Source organism: Sciurus vulgaris, assembly GCF_902686455.1.
Source record: "Sciurus vulgaris genome assembly, chromosome: X".
In the NCBI taxonomy this organism is placed as follows: Eukaryota; Metazoa; Chordata; class Mammalia; order Rodentia; family Sciuridae; genus Sciurus; species Sciurus vulgaris.
The window spans coordinates 47882267-47898725 of NC_136471.1; the positions used below are offsets into that span (position 1 = coordinate 47882267).

The following is a 16459-nucleotide window of genomic DNA, read 5'->3' on the forward strand; positions in this document are numbered from 1 at the left end:
TAAGATGACTCCCAATGATCCACATCCCCACACTATTAACACTCTTTTGAATTCCCTTATCTTTAAGTGTGGGATTATTAATTAGTTGTAAGAGACTTATGAAGTTCTAGGATGTCACTTATGATATTAGTTACAAAGTGGTTATAGCTTTGTTTTGGGTGTCCTCTCTTACTTAATCTGAGGAAAGCAGCACTGTGCTGTGTGCTGCCCCCATGTTAAGGAACTGATGTCTCTGACCAACAATCAGTGTGGCCTTGAGGATGGCCAATAAATATTTGTCTATTATTTCTATAATAGATGTAATAGCTGCAGTTTTGTGGGAAATCTTGAGTTGAAGGCATACAGCTAAGTCATATTCAGTTTCTGGACTCAGAAATGATGAGATAAGATGTGTTTGTTACTGTAAACTGCTTTTATTTTAGGGTATTTTGTTATGCATCAATAGGTAACAAAAAGGGGCTGGAGTAACATACTCAAATTAGAAATGTCTCCTCCAAATTCCAAGGATACTCATTAAGCAGTGTCATGGTTTGGATGTTAGATGTCCCCCCAGAACTCATGTGTGAGACAGTGCAAGAAGGTTTAGAGGTGAAATAATTGGGTTGTGACAGCCTTAACCCAATCAGTTAATTAATACCCTGATAGGGATTAACTGGAGAATAACTGTAGGCAAGTAGGAGGTGGCTGGAGTTGGTGGGTCCCTGGGGGCTTGCTTTGGGGTATATATTTTGTCCTTGTTGAGAGGAGTTCTCTCTAGGCTTCCTGGCCATGTCCTGAGCCACTTTTCTCCATCTCGCTCTTCTACCTTGATGTTCTATTTTACCTCAATCCCTGAGGAATGTACCTGGCTATCAGAATGCCAATAGGACTACACACAGTAAAGACTAGGGTCATAAGGTTTCAGAGGCGAAGAAAGACTAACTATCTTGGGAATTGAACTAGAGGCCATTCATGTTATGTTCTAGCCAAGAAGTTTTCCCTATTTTGCTCATGTCCTGGGACTTTCTGTGAGACTAATTTTAAAAGTGATGGACTTTTTAATCTGGTGAAAGAAATTTTTAGGCAGCATAGTATTCAGGCAGTGGTATGAACATTTTCGGAGGCTTTCAGCCAAGTTTATTGTGATATTCAGGAGCAAAAAGATTTGAAAAAAAATTGAAAGGTGGGAGTAAAACTGAGGCTATGGAAGTTGCAACTGTTAAAGACATTATCACCACTAAAGAAATACTTTAAAAAAATGCTAAAGACTTTGCCCAGAGATAATAAGAAAGATGGCTTGAGGGCATCTCAGGAATTGGCAAGACCACAGTCATCTCAAGTTCAAGGGAATAAAAGTAAAATTTTCATTAAGAGACCTGTGTGGCACCCTGCTTGCACAAGGAGGCCTAGGAAGTTTTCACCCTGCTTAGCCACTGAGGCACTCAGATGCTGCTGCTGCCAGGGTCCCTAGAGGCTTGGCCATTGCTTGAGATGGTGGCAGACCTTGGTAGCAACCATGTAGTGCTTGTCCTGCAGGATTGCAGTATGCTAGATTTAGGGAGTCATGGAGGTTTCCATCAAGATTTCAAAGGAAGGTCTGGGAGACCAGACAAAGTGCAGCAGGGTCAGAGTCCCTGCATGCAGCCCCTGAGAGGGTGATGTGTGCAGATGTGAGGAGGAAACCAAGGATGCAGTGGAGACCCCCCAAGATTAAGAAATGCAAGTACAGTGGAATGTCTGCCCAGGAAAGCTGCAAGAATTAATCAGAGACAAGCTAAAAGAGGCCATGTGTACTACAACACAGAGTCATAGGGGCAGAGATACACAAGTCTTTTGGACAGAACATCACCATGCCATGTGCCCCAGGTGCTGTTTGTGAATCTGTAAGACTTTTTGCCTAAATGGATTTTATCCCATCCCTCTTTCTATGCCCCCATTTTTCTGCATGTAAATGTTTACTCTGTGCCTTTATATGTGGGATATATGTAACTACTTTTGATTTTTACAGGGGCTCATGCTGAGAGTTTGCCTTGAGTATCAGAGGACACTCTGGACTTGAACTTTTGGGCAATCCTGGAAGTGTTAAGACGTTGAGAACTTTTACAAATGAAGTACACATATTTTGCATTGTGAGATGAGTATGAGCTTTTGGTGGCCAGTGGAGAAATGCTTTTGTTTAGATATTAGGTATCCCCCAAAAGCTTATGTGTAAGACAATGCATAAGAATTCAGAGGTGAACTGATTTGGTTGTGAAGGTTTTAACCCAATCAGTGAATTAATTCCCTAACAGCAATTGACTGAGTGGTAACTACAGGCTGGTATGGTATAGCTGGAAAAGATGAGTCTTTGGGGATGTGCCTTTTGGGTACATATTTAGTGGGCCGAGCCTAGGCTCTTTCAGTGTTTTGAACATCATGTGATCTGCTTCCCTCTGCCACACTCATCCACCATGATGCTCTGCCTTACCTTGAACCCCAAGGAAAGGATCTGCCATCTATGGACTGAGACCTCTGAAACTGTGACCACCCCAAATAAACTTTTCTGCTTCTAATTGTACTTATCAGGTCGTTAAGTCACAGCAGCAAAAAAAAAAAAAAAAAAAAAAAAAAAAAAAAAGAATAAAACAGGTAGTGTGCCTCATTTTTTTTTATTATTGGAGGGGCTATATGCAATATCTTATCCTTGTCATTTGAACGGACATCTTTACATGTCCCCAAATCTTTGGAGTTCTAGAAATTTCACTGAAGTAGAAGGTCCATTTTCTTGGATTTATTTCCCACCCACTGGTACAAAAATGTTTTACCAATACATTTAGAGTTGTTGTTACTTCTTGCTTATAAGTTCCTTCCAGTATAATGTCACCCATGTAATGGAGTAATTTGATATCTTTTGGAAGTGAAAGGTTATCAATATCCTTGTGAACTAAATTATGACATACGTTGGAAGAGCTGATAAACCTCTTAGGTGTTACAGAAATCGTTTTTTACTGATCTTGCCTGCTGAAATAAAATGACTTGTGGAAATCTTTATTAAGAAGAATAGAGAAAATGCATTCTGCAAATGAATAGTCACATACCCAGTACTAATTTGCTCAAACAATGGAACCACATTTAATATAGTAGCTGCATCATAAGTTGTCACCTTAATTGAACTTGTATAACCCACTGTCATTCTTCAAGATTCATATATTTTCTACATATACAAAACAAGAGAGTTGAAAGGGAGACTTGGAATTGCTACATCTGTATCTTTCAAGTCATTCATGGTGACATTTGTTACTGCAATCCCTCCAGGAATGCAGTACTGCTTTAATTTTCTGGTTAAGGAACCAGTATTGTGATTTTGCCAGCTTCAGAGAACAGCTGTTCCACTTCAGAACTGGGAAGTAACCACAGGATGAATTCAGGGACACAAGAAGACCACAGTCAGATGAACCAGAACTAAAACTACATTGATAATTTGACTTTCATATGCCACTACTCTGACTGGTAGACTGTAGTGGTGTTTTAGGTCTCCTGAAATTAGTGTCCATTCACAGAGTGTCTTGTAGACCCCCAAAGTTCTGATTATTTCCTTTTCCCAATGTACCATTGTTATCCTGATAAAAGACCTTACTTATTTTTGGGTAAGTTTAGAAGAAAGATTGAAACTATAATTTTGGGCAATGTATGAGGATCTTTTTCTCAGGGAGATCCAGTCTCTCATTCATTGAAGGGGTTGTGTGTCTATAAACTGGTTCAAGTCAGGAATTATTGTAGGACCATCACTATAGATTTTCATGATTCATATTAGATTTTTGTTCACTTGGCCTAAAATGTTTATGCTTAAACAGATCAAGTAAGAATTTTGTAGACATATCTACTTCACTTCTAGGAACTCTGTGATCAACAATTAAACACCATAGATTTGTACATGATCTGATTGATGCTTTGACTCTGTTGTCCAATATGAAAACCTTGCCCACCTTACCTTTTGTGATTCCACTTGGCACTTGCTTCCCCTGGATCTACTTACTTCCATTCATTTAGGTTTCTCAATTGAGTGACTATAGAATGCACTTTTAGATTTGATACACATAGAAAAACAATCATAGAGCTCTTCAATAATGCTGGATGGAGAAATACAAATGTATTTCTCACAGTTTTAGTGAAAGATATATATTCTAGTTGGGATGAGTAGAATGGATAGGTCTTCTTCCAGTTTGGATGAGTAGGTCTTAAATGACAAAGCCATTCTAACATTCTAATCTTCCTAAATCTTTGTATCCCTTCCTCTATATTAATCCAAAGCAAGTCTCACATTTCTAATTTAGTCACTGTGGGGCATCTTTTGGTCCACATTTCTACAAAGCATCCAACCAACTGTCCAAACTGGCTTCTACAACTCAACCTGCAACATTAAATGCAGAATATCTTAGCCTCTATCTATAAATTCTGTCTGATACAACATTATGATCCTTTTTCATTATCTTGCAACTTCAATATCCATTTCCACACATGTTCTCTAGATTTCTGTTCATATAAATTAGAAAACTCAATAGATCTTTTGGCATATAGCACAATTTCACCTGGGTCAAAATTTGTGATTTTTTTCCTTTTTCCACAATTTTATTGGTGCACTATAGTTTTACATATTAATGGGACTTGTTGTTACATGTTCATACATGTACACAACATAGCAACAAAATTTGTGCCTCACCTTTAAGCAGCTGCTGGGACTCGAATCTAATTATAGGTTTACATGAAAGAAGAGTAGTAGGGATGGATCCTGAAAGACTCAGCATAGTTTACATGGCAACCAGTCCACAGGAGGCCATTACAGTTTCCTCAAATGGTAAGGGGATTACAATCCTCTCAGATTAGGTGGAAGGAAAGACTCGCTTTCTCTGGGGATGAGGCGTCCCCATTGACTCATTGGCAAAAAGAGTCATCAGAATTTAGGGGCTTAATGTCCCAGCTTCTTCAGGCCCCTCATACATCCCAATTTAAACTTACAGCATCCCATTTTTCCCAACTGAGACATTCACTTTAACAGTAGAGACTTTGTGAGTCTGGGTGTTCAACTTGTGTTGTAATTCAGCCAATTGGAGGATAAGATTTTGCATTTGGTTTTCCGCAATCATATTCCTGAAGCTACAGATGATAAGACGCCCTTCCCTTCAGGGCATACATGGAAGCTTTTAGATTATTTATGCAGTTCTTAAGTTGGAAATTTGAACTTATGAAGGAATTCTTTCCATTTATCACTTTGTACACAAACATTAGGAGCAAATCACCAAAATCATTATATTCCTTGGTTTCCCAACAGTGTTCAGAAGAATCATATGCAAAGTCAGCAAGCTTCTTGCATCTTACAAATCATTGATTTGGAGTATCCAATGGAGATATTTTGCATATCTCTATTGCTAGACCATGCCATGTACTATCAATACTCTCTTTACTACTGTGAATAGAGTCATCAGCATCTTTATATCTTGTAAGATTAGGAAGTTGATTCAAGAAAACCTGGAACCAATTCAGAAAAATTCATTCCTAAAATTCTGTTCCTTAAGAACCACTCTTGGCATAAAATATGTGTTTGCATGTGTGCATGTGTTTTTAATGCATACATAAATATCAACATAGCTTTATTTTCAGACCTCTTCCTTGCTTCCTCCCCCTTCTTCCCCTAAAAAAGGATAGAGTTTCTTGTAATATTTTAAAAACCAATTTCACAGAGCATCTATATAGGAACAGTTCCGGACACATTCAGTTACACTAATAGTATGATATGGTTTCAGGTTGATAATTTCCACTAACATTTTGTTTTCTGCCCACTACAATACCTTAAGATGGGACAACTAAGGCTGGACAGACATACTTACTGTATTATAATCATTCTTTGCTCTCCTTAAGCTTGTTATAGATTTACAGAATTTGTGATAACATTACTACTTCAATTTTTGTATTCAACCTTGTACGTAGGACTTAATTATGGAGATAGGAAAAAGAAAAACTAAAAGAAGATAATATATGATAAAATTTTCAACAGTTTTACTGGCACATTATAGTTATATCCAATGATGGAATTTGTTGTTACATGCACAGAATATAACAATATAATTATTCCAATATCACTCCACAGCATGTCCCCCTTTCTCTCTCTTCCTTCTCCATTTGTCCCTTTTCTCTACTGATCTATCTTTGATTTTCATGCTATCCCCCCATCGTTCTTTTCCTTTTTCCTCTCTAGCTTCCACACATGAGAGAAAATATATGATCCCTGACCTTCTGAGTTTGACTTATTTCACTTGACATGATGGTCCCTACTTCCTTCCACTTTCCTGCAATTGCGATAATTTCATTTTTTTCTTTGTGACTGAATAAAACTCCATTGTGTGTATATATCACATTTTCTTTATCCATTCTTCCATTGATGGATACCTAGGCTGGTTCCATAGTTTGTCTATTGTGGATTATGCTACTACAAATATGGGTATGCATGTATCACTGTAGTATCATGATTTTAATTCTTTAGGATAAATACTGTGGTATGAGATAGTTAGGTCATATGGTAGGTCCATGCCTACTCCGTTGAGAAACATTCATACTGATTTCCACTTTTTTAAAGATTTTTTATTTATTGTAAACAAATGGGATACATGTTGTTTCTCTATTTGTACATGGAGTCAAGGCATGCCATTTGTGTAATCATAAACTTACATAGGGTAATGTTGTTTGATTCATTCTGTTATTTTTTCCCTCCCCCAACCTCTCCCACCTCTCTTTTCCCTCTATACAGTCCTTCCTTCCTCCATTCTTACCACCCTCCTTAACCCTAACGCTAAACCTAACACTAACCCTAACGCTAACCCCTCCCACCCTCCATTATATGTCCTCATCTGCTTATCAGCGAGATCATTCATCCTTTAATTTTTTGAGATTGGCTTATCTCACTTAGCATGATATTCTCCAATTTCATCCATTTGCCTGCAAATGCCATATTTTATCATTCTTTATGGCGAAGTAATATTCAATCGTATATATATATACCACAGTTTCTTTATCCATTCATCAACTGAAGGACATCTAGGTTGGTTCCACAATCTGGCTGTGGTGAATTAAGCAGCAATGAACGTGGATGTGGCTGTATCTCTGTAGTATGCTGATTTTAAGTCCTTTGGGTATAGGCCAAGGAGTGGGATAGCTGGGTCAAATGGTGGTTCCATTCCAAGCTTTCTGAGGAATCTCCACACTGCTTTCCAGAGTGGCTGCACTAATTTGCAGCCCCACCAGCAATGTATGAGTGTACCTTTTCCCCCACAACCTCGCCAACACCTATTGTTGCTTGTGTTCTTGATAATCGCCATTCTAATTGGGGTGAGATGGAATCTTAGGGTAGTTTTCATTTGCATTTCTCTTATTACTAGAGATGTTGAACATTTTTTCATATATCTGTTGATTGCTTATATATCTTCTTCTGTGAAGTGTCTGTTCATTTCCTTAGCCCATTTGTTGATTGGATTATTTGTATTCTTGGTGTAGAGTTTTTTGAGTTCTTTATATATTCTAGAAATTAGTGCTCTATCTGAAGTATGAGTGGCAAAGATTTTCTCCCACTCTGTTGGCTCTCTCTTCACATTACTGATAGTTGTCTTTGCTGAGAGAAAGCTTTTTAGTTTGAATCTATCTCAGTTGTTGATTCTTGCTTTTCTTTCTTGTGCTATGGGAGTCCTGTTAAGGAAGTCTGATCCTAAGCCAACAAGTTGAAGGTTTGTACCTAATTTTTTTTCTATAAGATGAAGGGTCTCTGGTCTGATTCCGAGGTCCTTGATCCATTTTGAGTTGAGTTTTGTGCAGGGTGAGAGATAGGGGTTTAATTTCATTCTGTTGCATATAGTTTTCCAGTTTTCCCAGCACCATTTGTTGAAGTGGGTATCTTTTCTTCATTGCATATTTTTGGCCCCTTTGTCTAGTATGAGAAAATTGTATTTATTTGGGTTTGTGTCCATGTCCTCTATTCTGTACCATTGATCTACCTTTTTATTTTGGTACCAATACCATGCCATTTTTTGTTACTATTGCTTTGTAATAGAGTTGAAGATCTGGTATTGCAATACCCCCTGCTTCACTCTTTCTACTGAGGATTGCTTTAGCTATTCTGGGTTTCTTATTCTTCCAGATGAATTTCATAATTGCTTGCTCTATTTCTGTAAGGTACATCATTGGGATTTTAATTGGAATTGCATTGAATCTGTATAGCACTTTTGGTAGTATGGCCATTTTGACAATATTAATTCTGCCTATCCAAGAACATGGGAGATCTTTCCATCTTCTAAGGTTTTCTTTAATTTCTTTCTTTAGTGTTCTGTAGTTCTCATTGTAGAGGTTTTTCACCTCTTTTGTGAGATTGATTCCCAAGTATTTTATTTTTTTCGAGGCTATTGTGAGTGGGGTAGTTTTCTCTTTCTGAATGGGGTAATTTCTCTTTCTGAAGATTCATCACTTATGTATAAAAATGCATTGGATTTATGAGCATTGATCTTGTAACCTGCTACTTTACTGAATTCACTTATGAGTTCTAAAAGTTTTCTGGTGGAATTTCCAGGTTCCTCTAAATATATAATCATGTCATCAGCAAACAGGGATAGTTTAAGTTCTTCTTTATTTCCTATTTGCTATATTGATTTACCCATTGATTTGTTAATTTTTTTGAACAATCCAAAATAAGCTTGTATATGTTTTATTGTAGTTTTTTTTTCAACCATTTCTACTTTTGTATGTTAGTATTCTTTCCTTGTGTGTTCTTTTAGTTACATTGTGGTTCTGATAGTGAAGATGAAAGGATCTGACTACATGCCACTAAAAGTGAAATCAAGTCAAGTGAGCTCGAATATACAGACAAGGCTTCAAGTGGGGTTTCACCTGAATGGAGACAGCACTGATAGACGGGGACCAGTATTCTCTAAGCAAAGGGATATGTAAACGTTTATTGATTCCTGGAGTGGGCTAAAATATGGTAAGTTTTCATTGTCTAGGGCACAGTTTTAAAATATTTTTTAAATGCAAACATTCTGGCCTTGATGAATAGGTGATTAGTTTATCCCAGAAACTCTTCTATTTGTTCTATCAGTGCCACTGCCCTGAACAAATATTTTGGCATTGTTATAAGGTTGGGCTGTAGCTACTGAGACAGCACATGTGTAAGGGGGCGGGGAGAAAACATATACCATGCATTTAAGCAGTAACAGATTAAGGGCCCAGCAGTTTGTTTGACTTCTGTCCTTTGGTGGTAATCCCCAATAGTTTCATTCTCTCATCTAGTTTATTCTTGGAGACTTTATAGTAAAGTCATCCAAATTTTCATGATGCTCTGGTCTCTGTTTTGGAGAGTGAGGGAAGGTAAGGAAGAACACAAGCCACACTTTCAATGAACAGTAGGTCATGAATTAGGTTAAACAATAAATACATTTATTTCTCTAAAAAGAGTATGCCATCTTTTCTAACTACAATGGAGACTAATGTAGTATAACTGTGTGTTTCACAGGATGAGAAAATTAGTAACAATCTAAATTTTCCTAAAGAATTAAGACATTTAAATAAATCCTGAAGCATGATAAGTAATGCAAAATTTTTAAGACACATTATTAGAGAAAAGAGTGAACTGCAGAGCAAATCAAATAATGTTACCCTGGATTTTAGGAGTGAGGTCTGGATATAGGGTATATATTGTGGAGTCATATTTATATGATTTTTCAACCCAAGGAACTAGCTGAAAGTGTTTGCAAGTGAGGGAATAAGGGGAAGTGTTGAGATCCAGGAATTGAACCCTGGATACTACAGTTTTAGGGGGTCAGAGATATGTTTTGCCTGTTTGTGCTCTAACAATGACATTTTGCCAAATTGTCACTAACATGTAATATTATCTATTCTGCTTAAAAATACTTTAAACATGGAAAGGAAAAGAAAATATATGATAGTTTCATGTGTGCTCACATCCATATCTAACACACATTAGCATTTTGCCAAGTTTGATTCAGACATTTTTTGTTTTTAAAGAAATATATTGTAGATACAATGAAAAGCTCATCATTCCATTCTCTTTCCTAACTCCCCAGAGATAACAACATCATGTATACTTTTTAGTTAGTTATTTCTACTTTTATCTTTTATGCTTGTATTATGAAGAATGTAAGGCATCATTTTGTATGCATAAGATTCAGCTTTGGAGTGCAACATACTGATTTTATCTCGTTTCTACTTGAATTGTTCTCACTTGAAAATGTTTTGGAGATTCACATATTTTAACACATATAGATATAACTCATTCATTTCAACTGTAGCATAGCATTTCATTGGATGAATATACTATTTTCGTTCTAGTTTATATCACCCACATCAGTGAATTTGGATTCAGATTGGCAGCCAAACTCATAAGACTGAACTGGTGCCAACTGGTACTAGGTTCATTTGAATTTGTAATGAGATAAAATGGAAGATATTGTCAGATATGCTTATCTTTTTAGCAGGAGAAGTCCTTAGAGATCTGTCCAGGGGTTATTCTTTGCATGGTCTGTCCCACTATGTAAGTGGAACACAAAGAGTGTGGAAGAAGCCTGCTTACTATCACCATGCTGAAAGACATCGATATATTTTATAAAGCCTGTGAGTGTCACATGCAGGTGTCCTAATCGTAATAGACATACTCAAAAACAGAAGTATTCACTGATCAGCGGTCATTTTTTGTGATAAGAAATGTCTGGGCTGGGGATGTAGCTCAGTGTTAAGGCACTTGCCTAGCATGTGAAAGGCCCTGAGTTGAATGCCTAGCACTAAAAAAAAAAAAAAAAAAAAAAAAAATAGTGCTAGAAGAAAATAAACCAGAGATTATGTCCTAGAGAAGCAGAAATAATATTGCTGATTTTTATTTATATATTTGTTTCGTACTGATGAGATTTTGAATTTTTTTTTATTCCTTTCTTCTTTTCTATTTTGGTCAATGTTACCATAAATATCTCCATTCCTGCCATCATCATGATATTTAAATGTATTTTTAATATTTAAAAAATATTTTAAAAACACACTAATAGGTGTGTTTCCATTTCCTTGATTCTCATTCAAGTATTCTCTCTTGCTCTTCATCTACATGCATTTCTAACTTAAAAATGTGTCTCTGTGAATTTTTGTCCATGTTATTGGGAGCATTTCTGCATTTAATTTTTGTAAATAATAGATAAGTGTTTATTTAGATAATAAGTGATGTGTTTATTTCCACATCTCAATTATTTATGAGCTATATTTTCTTCTGATACATCAATCAATAAAATGAAATTTTAAAAAAATTTAATTTCTTCCTGTGTACTGTTAACAAATTTTATCCTTTTTACTATCTTCTTATAGGAGCTCTTAATGGATTAAAGTTCATACATTTTACTGATACATAAATTAATCACTTCAGCTGATATTTATTAAGTGTGCATTTATCTGCCAGGCATTCCAGTCAAAATCTATATTTCAGAGCTTTCCCCTTTGATCTAGATGCTTATATTTGCTTGACATTTCCACTTGGAAAAAGAAAACTATTTGTACTCAATCACACATGCAAGGATTGTCAAGGGGAAATTCATACACAGTTCAAAAACACTTATCCCTAAGGGTGAGGATATTATGTGCAAATATTTAATAGAAAGGAAATGTGTAGATTTCCATTATTTATTAACTTGAGTCTCATATCTATGTTCTGAAGTAATTTCTTAAAGAACTTAGGAAAATAAAACAATAACTAATAATAATAATTAGTTGGATAGGGTCTGAAAAAGAAAGCTGTCACCCTATTTCATTTTATTTTATATACTTTCCCACTCCACTTTGTATATTCTATATTAATTTCTCAAGAATAATATGTGTAACTGACCAAGGAAGAAAAGAAGCGTTGTGAAAGAACTTTGCAACATAAAGCACCAGGGTCAGGGACATCATGGGGCCTTTGGCAAGTCATTACCATTAGGGGGAAATGGGTATGGGGTAAGAAAGATACCTATTATTTCTTACAATTGCATGTAAATCTACATTAATCCTTTTAAAAATGTTTTTAAAGGCAGTCTTCTTTTCCAGGGAACTAAGAAAACTAACTCTATTGACCCTAGGCCATGTTCTAGTCATTGTGCTAGTGAATTTCTGTGAATTATCTCTAGGATAAAAATACCATCTTAGTTTTCACAAGCTTAATTAAATGTTAATTAATCCTAATTGTTGCCTACTCACCTAGAAGCATCGCCTCTAGTTTAACATTTCCCAGCATTTTAAATTTTAAAACGACTTGTTATTACTGATAACTTAGGTCAAACTAATTCAGAATAGGTTTAGTAGACCTCATTACTTTTCCAGTGCTGCTTAAAACAACAAACATTAGTTCTCTTACAGTTGTAGGAGTCAAAAATCCCAAATCAGTTTTACTGGACTTAAATCAAGGTGTTAGCAAAACCTTCCACCTTTTGATGTATCTTGGGGAAATAAGGCAAAGCTATTTTTCGAAGTGGTTGTGAGCTTCAGGAACTGAGCTCTCTTGGTAAATCGCGTATTCTTTCTGATGTGCTGTGAAACCTGCTGAAAACGGGCATCTGAGAGGGAAGATGTGAAACGATGCTGTTAGGTGCGCCAGGTAATGCACCAGGGTTCCGGAATTCAACTCCTCCTTTTCTCCGTGTTGCCACCCACACTCACACACCTCTTCGCAGCTTCAAAGTCCCTAGGGTATGTGAGGGGTTGAGGTGCTTCAGCGAAGTATAGGGGGCTGGTAAACTCTAGTGACGCAGCGTTCACGTGACCGGCTGGGGGCCAACCTGGGCATTAGCCTCTGCGCCTGCCTGATCGCACGCCTTACAGTTGGATCCCTGCATCCCCGCAGAACTCGCAGGCCTCTCCTGGGTCCTCGAAGGTCAGTACGAAGGCAGAGGTTGCCAACGGACCCGGGGCAGGGGTGGAGGTGCGTGACAGCAGGATCCCTCAGCAGCGGGGAAGGGGGCGGGGGAAGGGATCGGCGAGATCGGTGAGGAGAGGAACCCAGAGCGGCAGGGATTGGAAAACCTCACAGAGGTCCAGATGCCTTCTCTACCCGTAACCCCATTCCAACATCCATTTTAGAGCAAGTCATGTGGTGGGGGCGACCCCGCAATGCAACACTGAAACATGGACGCATTTTGGAAATAACCCCTCTCTCATACTGTGCACCTATAGAATCGAACTGCATAACCTGGGCGAAAAGGGGGCAGGGATGAGGCAGGTTGCCTTCCGGGAGGGGGACACGCAGACATAAACATAGTGAGGAAAGCATCTTGGTTTGGTGCCCAATACCTGTAAAGAAATGGCAACTGGGGTGCGGGAGCAGGTAGTAGAGGAGAAGGTTGGGTGAGGAGGACCTGGATTCAGGAAAGTGACCTAAGCCCCTGTCAGTCCCGATCGCCCCTCCCCAGCCCTGCATCCTGTCTGCAGGTCTGCGCATCTGTTGTTCCCAAAGCTCTGGGAGGCCTGCAAAAGAGGAGCGTCCTGCCAGGATCCCTGCAGGTCAGTAGGGCGCGGGGGCAGCATGGGCAGGGACACAGAATGGGTGAAAGCACGGAGGGCAGATTGTGGGGCCCCACCACCCGCCCCCACCACATGGAATACACACATCTTTCCATGCTGAAGCAACATGGAGAATGTGGCAGGGCCTAAGGGGGCATGGTTGCTGTGGGGAGGAATGTCTGCTAAGGGGCCTGCAGAGGCACACTTGGAGTCCCGGCCCAGCTTAGGGGAACTCTCAGAAGGGCGAGATGCAATACCCTGTGAACCTGGGTCACACCCCCAGGCATTCAGTCTCCCATGTCTCTTTAGTCTTCTCTTCTCTACCCCCTACCCCCAGGACTGGAAAAGGAGGGGAAATTGCGATATGGAAGAACTCTACAGTGAAAACGAAGAAATACCTTCCAACCAAGGAAAGAGGGAAAATGAAGAAGAGCCACAGGATGAGGAAAAGCCTGAAGAAGGAGTCTGTACTCTTAAAGAGAAGGAAATGTTAGAAAATGACGGAAAGGCTGCAGATAAGGAAATTCTAAAAGATAAGGAAAAGCCAGAGATTGAGAGAACAGCAAAAAAGGATGGAAAGCCAGAGAGAGAGGGAAAGGTGGAAAGTGAGGAAAAGCCAGAGTGCTCAGGAAAGCCAGAGAATGAAACAAAGGCTGCAGAAAAGCGCCCAGCTGAGGATGACATGCCCAGGAAAGCCAAAAGAAAAACCAACAAGGGGCTGGCTCATTACCTTAAAGAGTATAAGGAGTCCATACATGATATGAATTTCAGCAATGAGGATATGATAAGAGAATTTGACAGTATGGCTAAGGTAGAGGATGACATGAGAAAAAGCAAACAGAAATTAGGGAGGCTTTTGTGGATGCAAAGAAATTTAGAGGACCCCTTCTACCCAAGGGGCCCAAGGGAATTCAGGGGTGGCTGCAGGGCCCCACGGAGGGACCTTGAAGATATTCCCTATGTGTAGCGCTCCTGGCAAGCAATTTCCAGGTCTTGTGTTTTAAGATAATACTTTGTTTTAAGCGTCTCCTCTGTTACCAGAAGTTCTTTTGACACTATAGCAGCACTCACTCCGTGTTTATGTAGGGAATTTTCCCCATGTGTATTGCAAAGATGTTGTGATTTTTGGAGAAATAAAGGAGTTTACAATGTCATCTACAGAGTATGTTTTTTTTTTTTTAATTGTAGTGTGTGTATGCACAGGAAAGAGAAACTTTTGATCACTAAAAGGTTAACAATGGCTTTTCTTAGTTGTGGACTGGGTGATTTCCTATCTTTGTTTCCTTTTAACTCATCTGTTTATTTTTTTCCTAAAGAAGACAGATTTGTTGACTCACAAATGTCATAAAATATTTTAAAAATAGAAAACAGTACATAAATAATAATGGAAAAAACTCTTCAGTAAGCTTATGAAGGCTGTGGAAACACTTGAAATTCTTATTGTCAGAACTAAAATTGTAGATAAAAAATTACCTCTGGGACTCATATTTGGAGGAATCTAACTATGGTTATTACAGATCCATTACTCTTAAGAGACAGTCCTGTTATCTGTCAAATGGGGATAATACTTGCATTCCATAAGTGCTGAGTGTATTACATGAAGTACAAAGTGTGTAAGATGCATTAGGTTGCCTTCCTGTTTTATCCCCAGTACCAGCAGAACCAATACTCCTTTAGATGCTTGGAGAAAGACTGGAGTACATCTCACCTGTGCCCAGGGTTAAGATCAGGAAACTGAAAGGTAGGTACTATCCTCCCCTATGTAGTATCATGTCTGCTGTGCCCCTTCTCATAAATCTTGCAACCTCCTAAGGATTCCAGTGTAACTGATGGGCAGGAGTCTTCAAGATAAAGCCCAATTGATTTCTTTGAAATCTACAGTAAGCTACGTCCACCCTACTCCAAGCCATGGCATCAACAGAAGTGTGGATAATGCCCTTTCCCTCACTTCTGAGTTTTACTTAACAGCACTTCGGGATCACTTATCAACACTTCAGTAACACTTCAGTGATACCTTTGGCCCCTGATGGATTTCAGATTTTTAGAAAAATAATTCTTTCTGTTGGTTTGACAGCATTTTTGCATACAGCAGTCTCTCCACCAGATTCAGATGTGGGAAGCTGGGAAGAATTCTGAATAACACACTATGCTGTTTTCATATGTCAGTGAATTGTCCAATTTATTCCTCATCCTTAGAGGAAATTTTGTCCTAGAAAACTCTTGCTAGATCCTGCCTTACCAATTAAATACATTTGTGAATATTAGAGCATTGCTGCACAAAAGGTGGTCTGTGGATGAGTTGCATCAGCATCATCTGAGAGAAAGTTAGAAAATATAGAATCTTAGGTTCCTACACCAAATATACTGAATTAAAATCTTCATTTTAACAATACCCTCACATGATTCCTGTGCACATTGAAGTTTGAGAAGACACTCCTTATCTTCCCCACTCTCACCTCATGAAATAGAATTCTAGAAGGATAAATATATGTATTAGATGACATATACCACAGATTATTAAGTAGACCTGTGTTGATGAACTGCAGTTTCACACCCTACATTGATTAGTATATTTTAAATTCAGTGACTCAAAACTTGCAATATTGTTAATTCAATGGTACATAATAAAATCAGAGTCAGATGGTAAATACCAGACTATATTTCTGGTAGACAGAGTAAGTATTATTTTGTGAAATTTGTGTTTCAGTTATGTATAAAAGTGCATGTGTACACCTGAGTTGTGAACAATATATTTCTGACCGTGGACTGCAGTTTTTTAAAAAATTGAGAAACATTGGATTTTGCTTTTCAAAGCACAACCTGACCTTTATCCTGGTACCCCTAATGCCTAGCACAGTTCTTAATGAATTTATAAGTAATAGTAAGTGAATAAAGAGCTTTTGTCCCACATCATTCCCAATCTACAAAAATAACTGTG

General features: G+C 38.2%; 1 protein-coding gene across 3 annotated transcripts; it reads left to right on the plus strand.

The window, feature by feature from the left end:
- The first annotated feature begins 12799 nt into the window (after window positions 1-12799).
- Window positions 12800-14675, plus strand: LOC306651842 (transcription elongation factor A protein-like 4). 3 transcript variants are annotated; one of them, XM_079124722.1, is made up of 3 exons: window positions 12800-12895; window positions 13450-13521; window positions 13859-14675. In XM_079124722.1, the coding sequence occupies exon 3, from the start codon at window positions 13886-13888 to the stop codon at window positions 14486-14488; it is 603 nt and encodes a 200-aa protein (XP_078980848.1). In that variant the 5' UTR covers window positions 12800-12895; window positions 13450-13521; window positions 13859-13885; the 3' UTR covers window positions 14489-14675. The 3 variants fall into 3 exon arrangements, with proteins under 3 accessions (XP_078980848.1, XP_078980849.1, XP_078980850.1); XM_079124724.1 differs by having other exon boundaries at window positions 12837-12943; XM_079124723.1 differs by lacking the exon at window positions 13450-13521 and having other exon boundaries at window positions 12814-12895.
- The last annotated feature ends 1784 nt before the right edge of the window (window positions 14676-16459 follow it).

Coding starts and splice junctions, on each gene's coding strand:
- LOC306651842 (XM_079124722.1), top strand. CDS start 13,886: ATGGAAGAACTCTACAGTGAAAACGAAGAAATACCTTCCAACCAAGGA.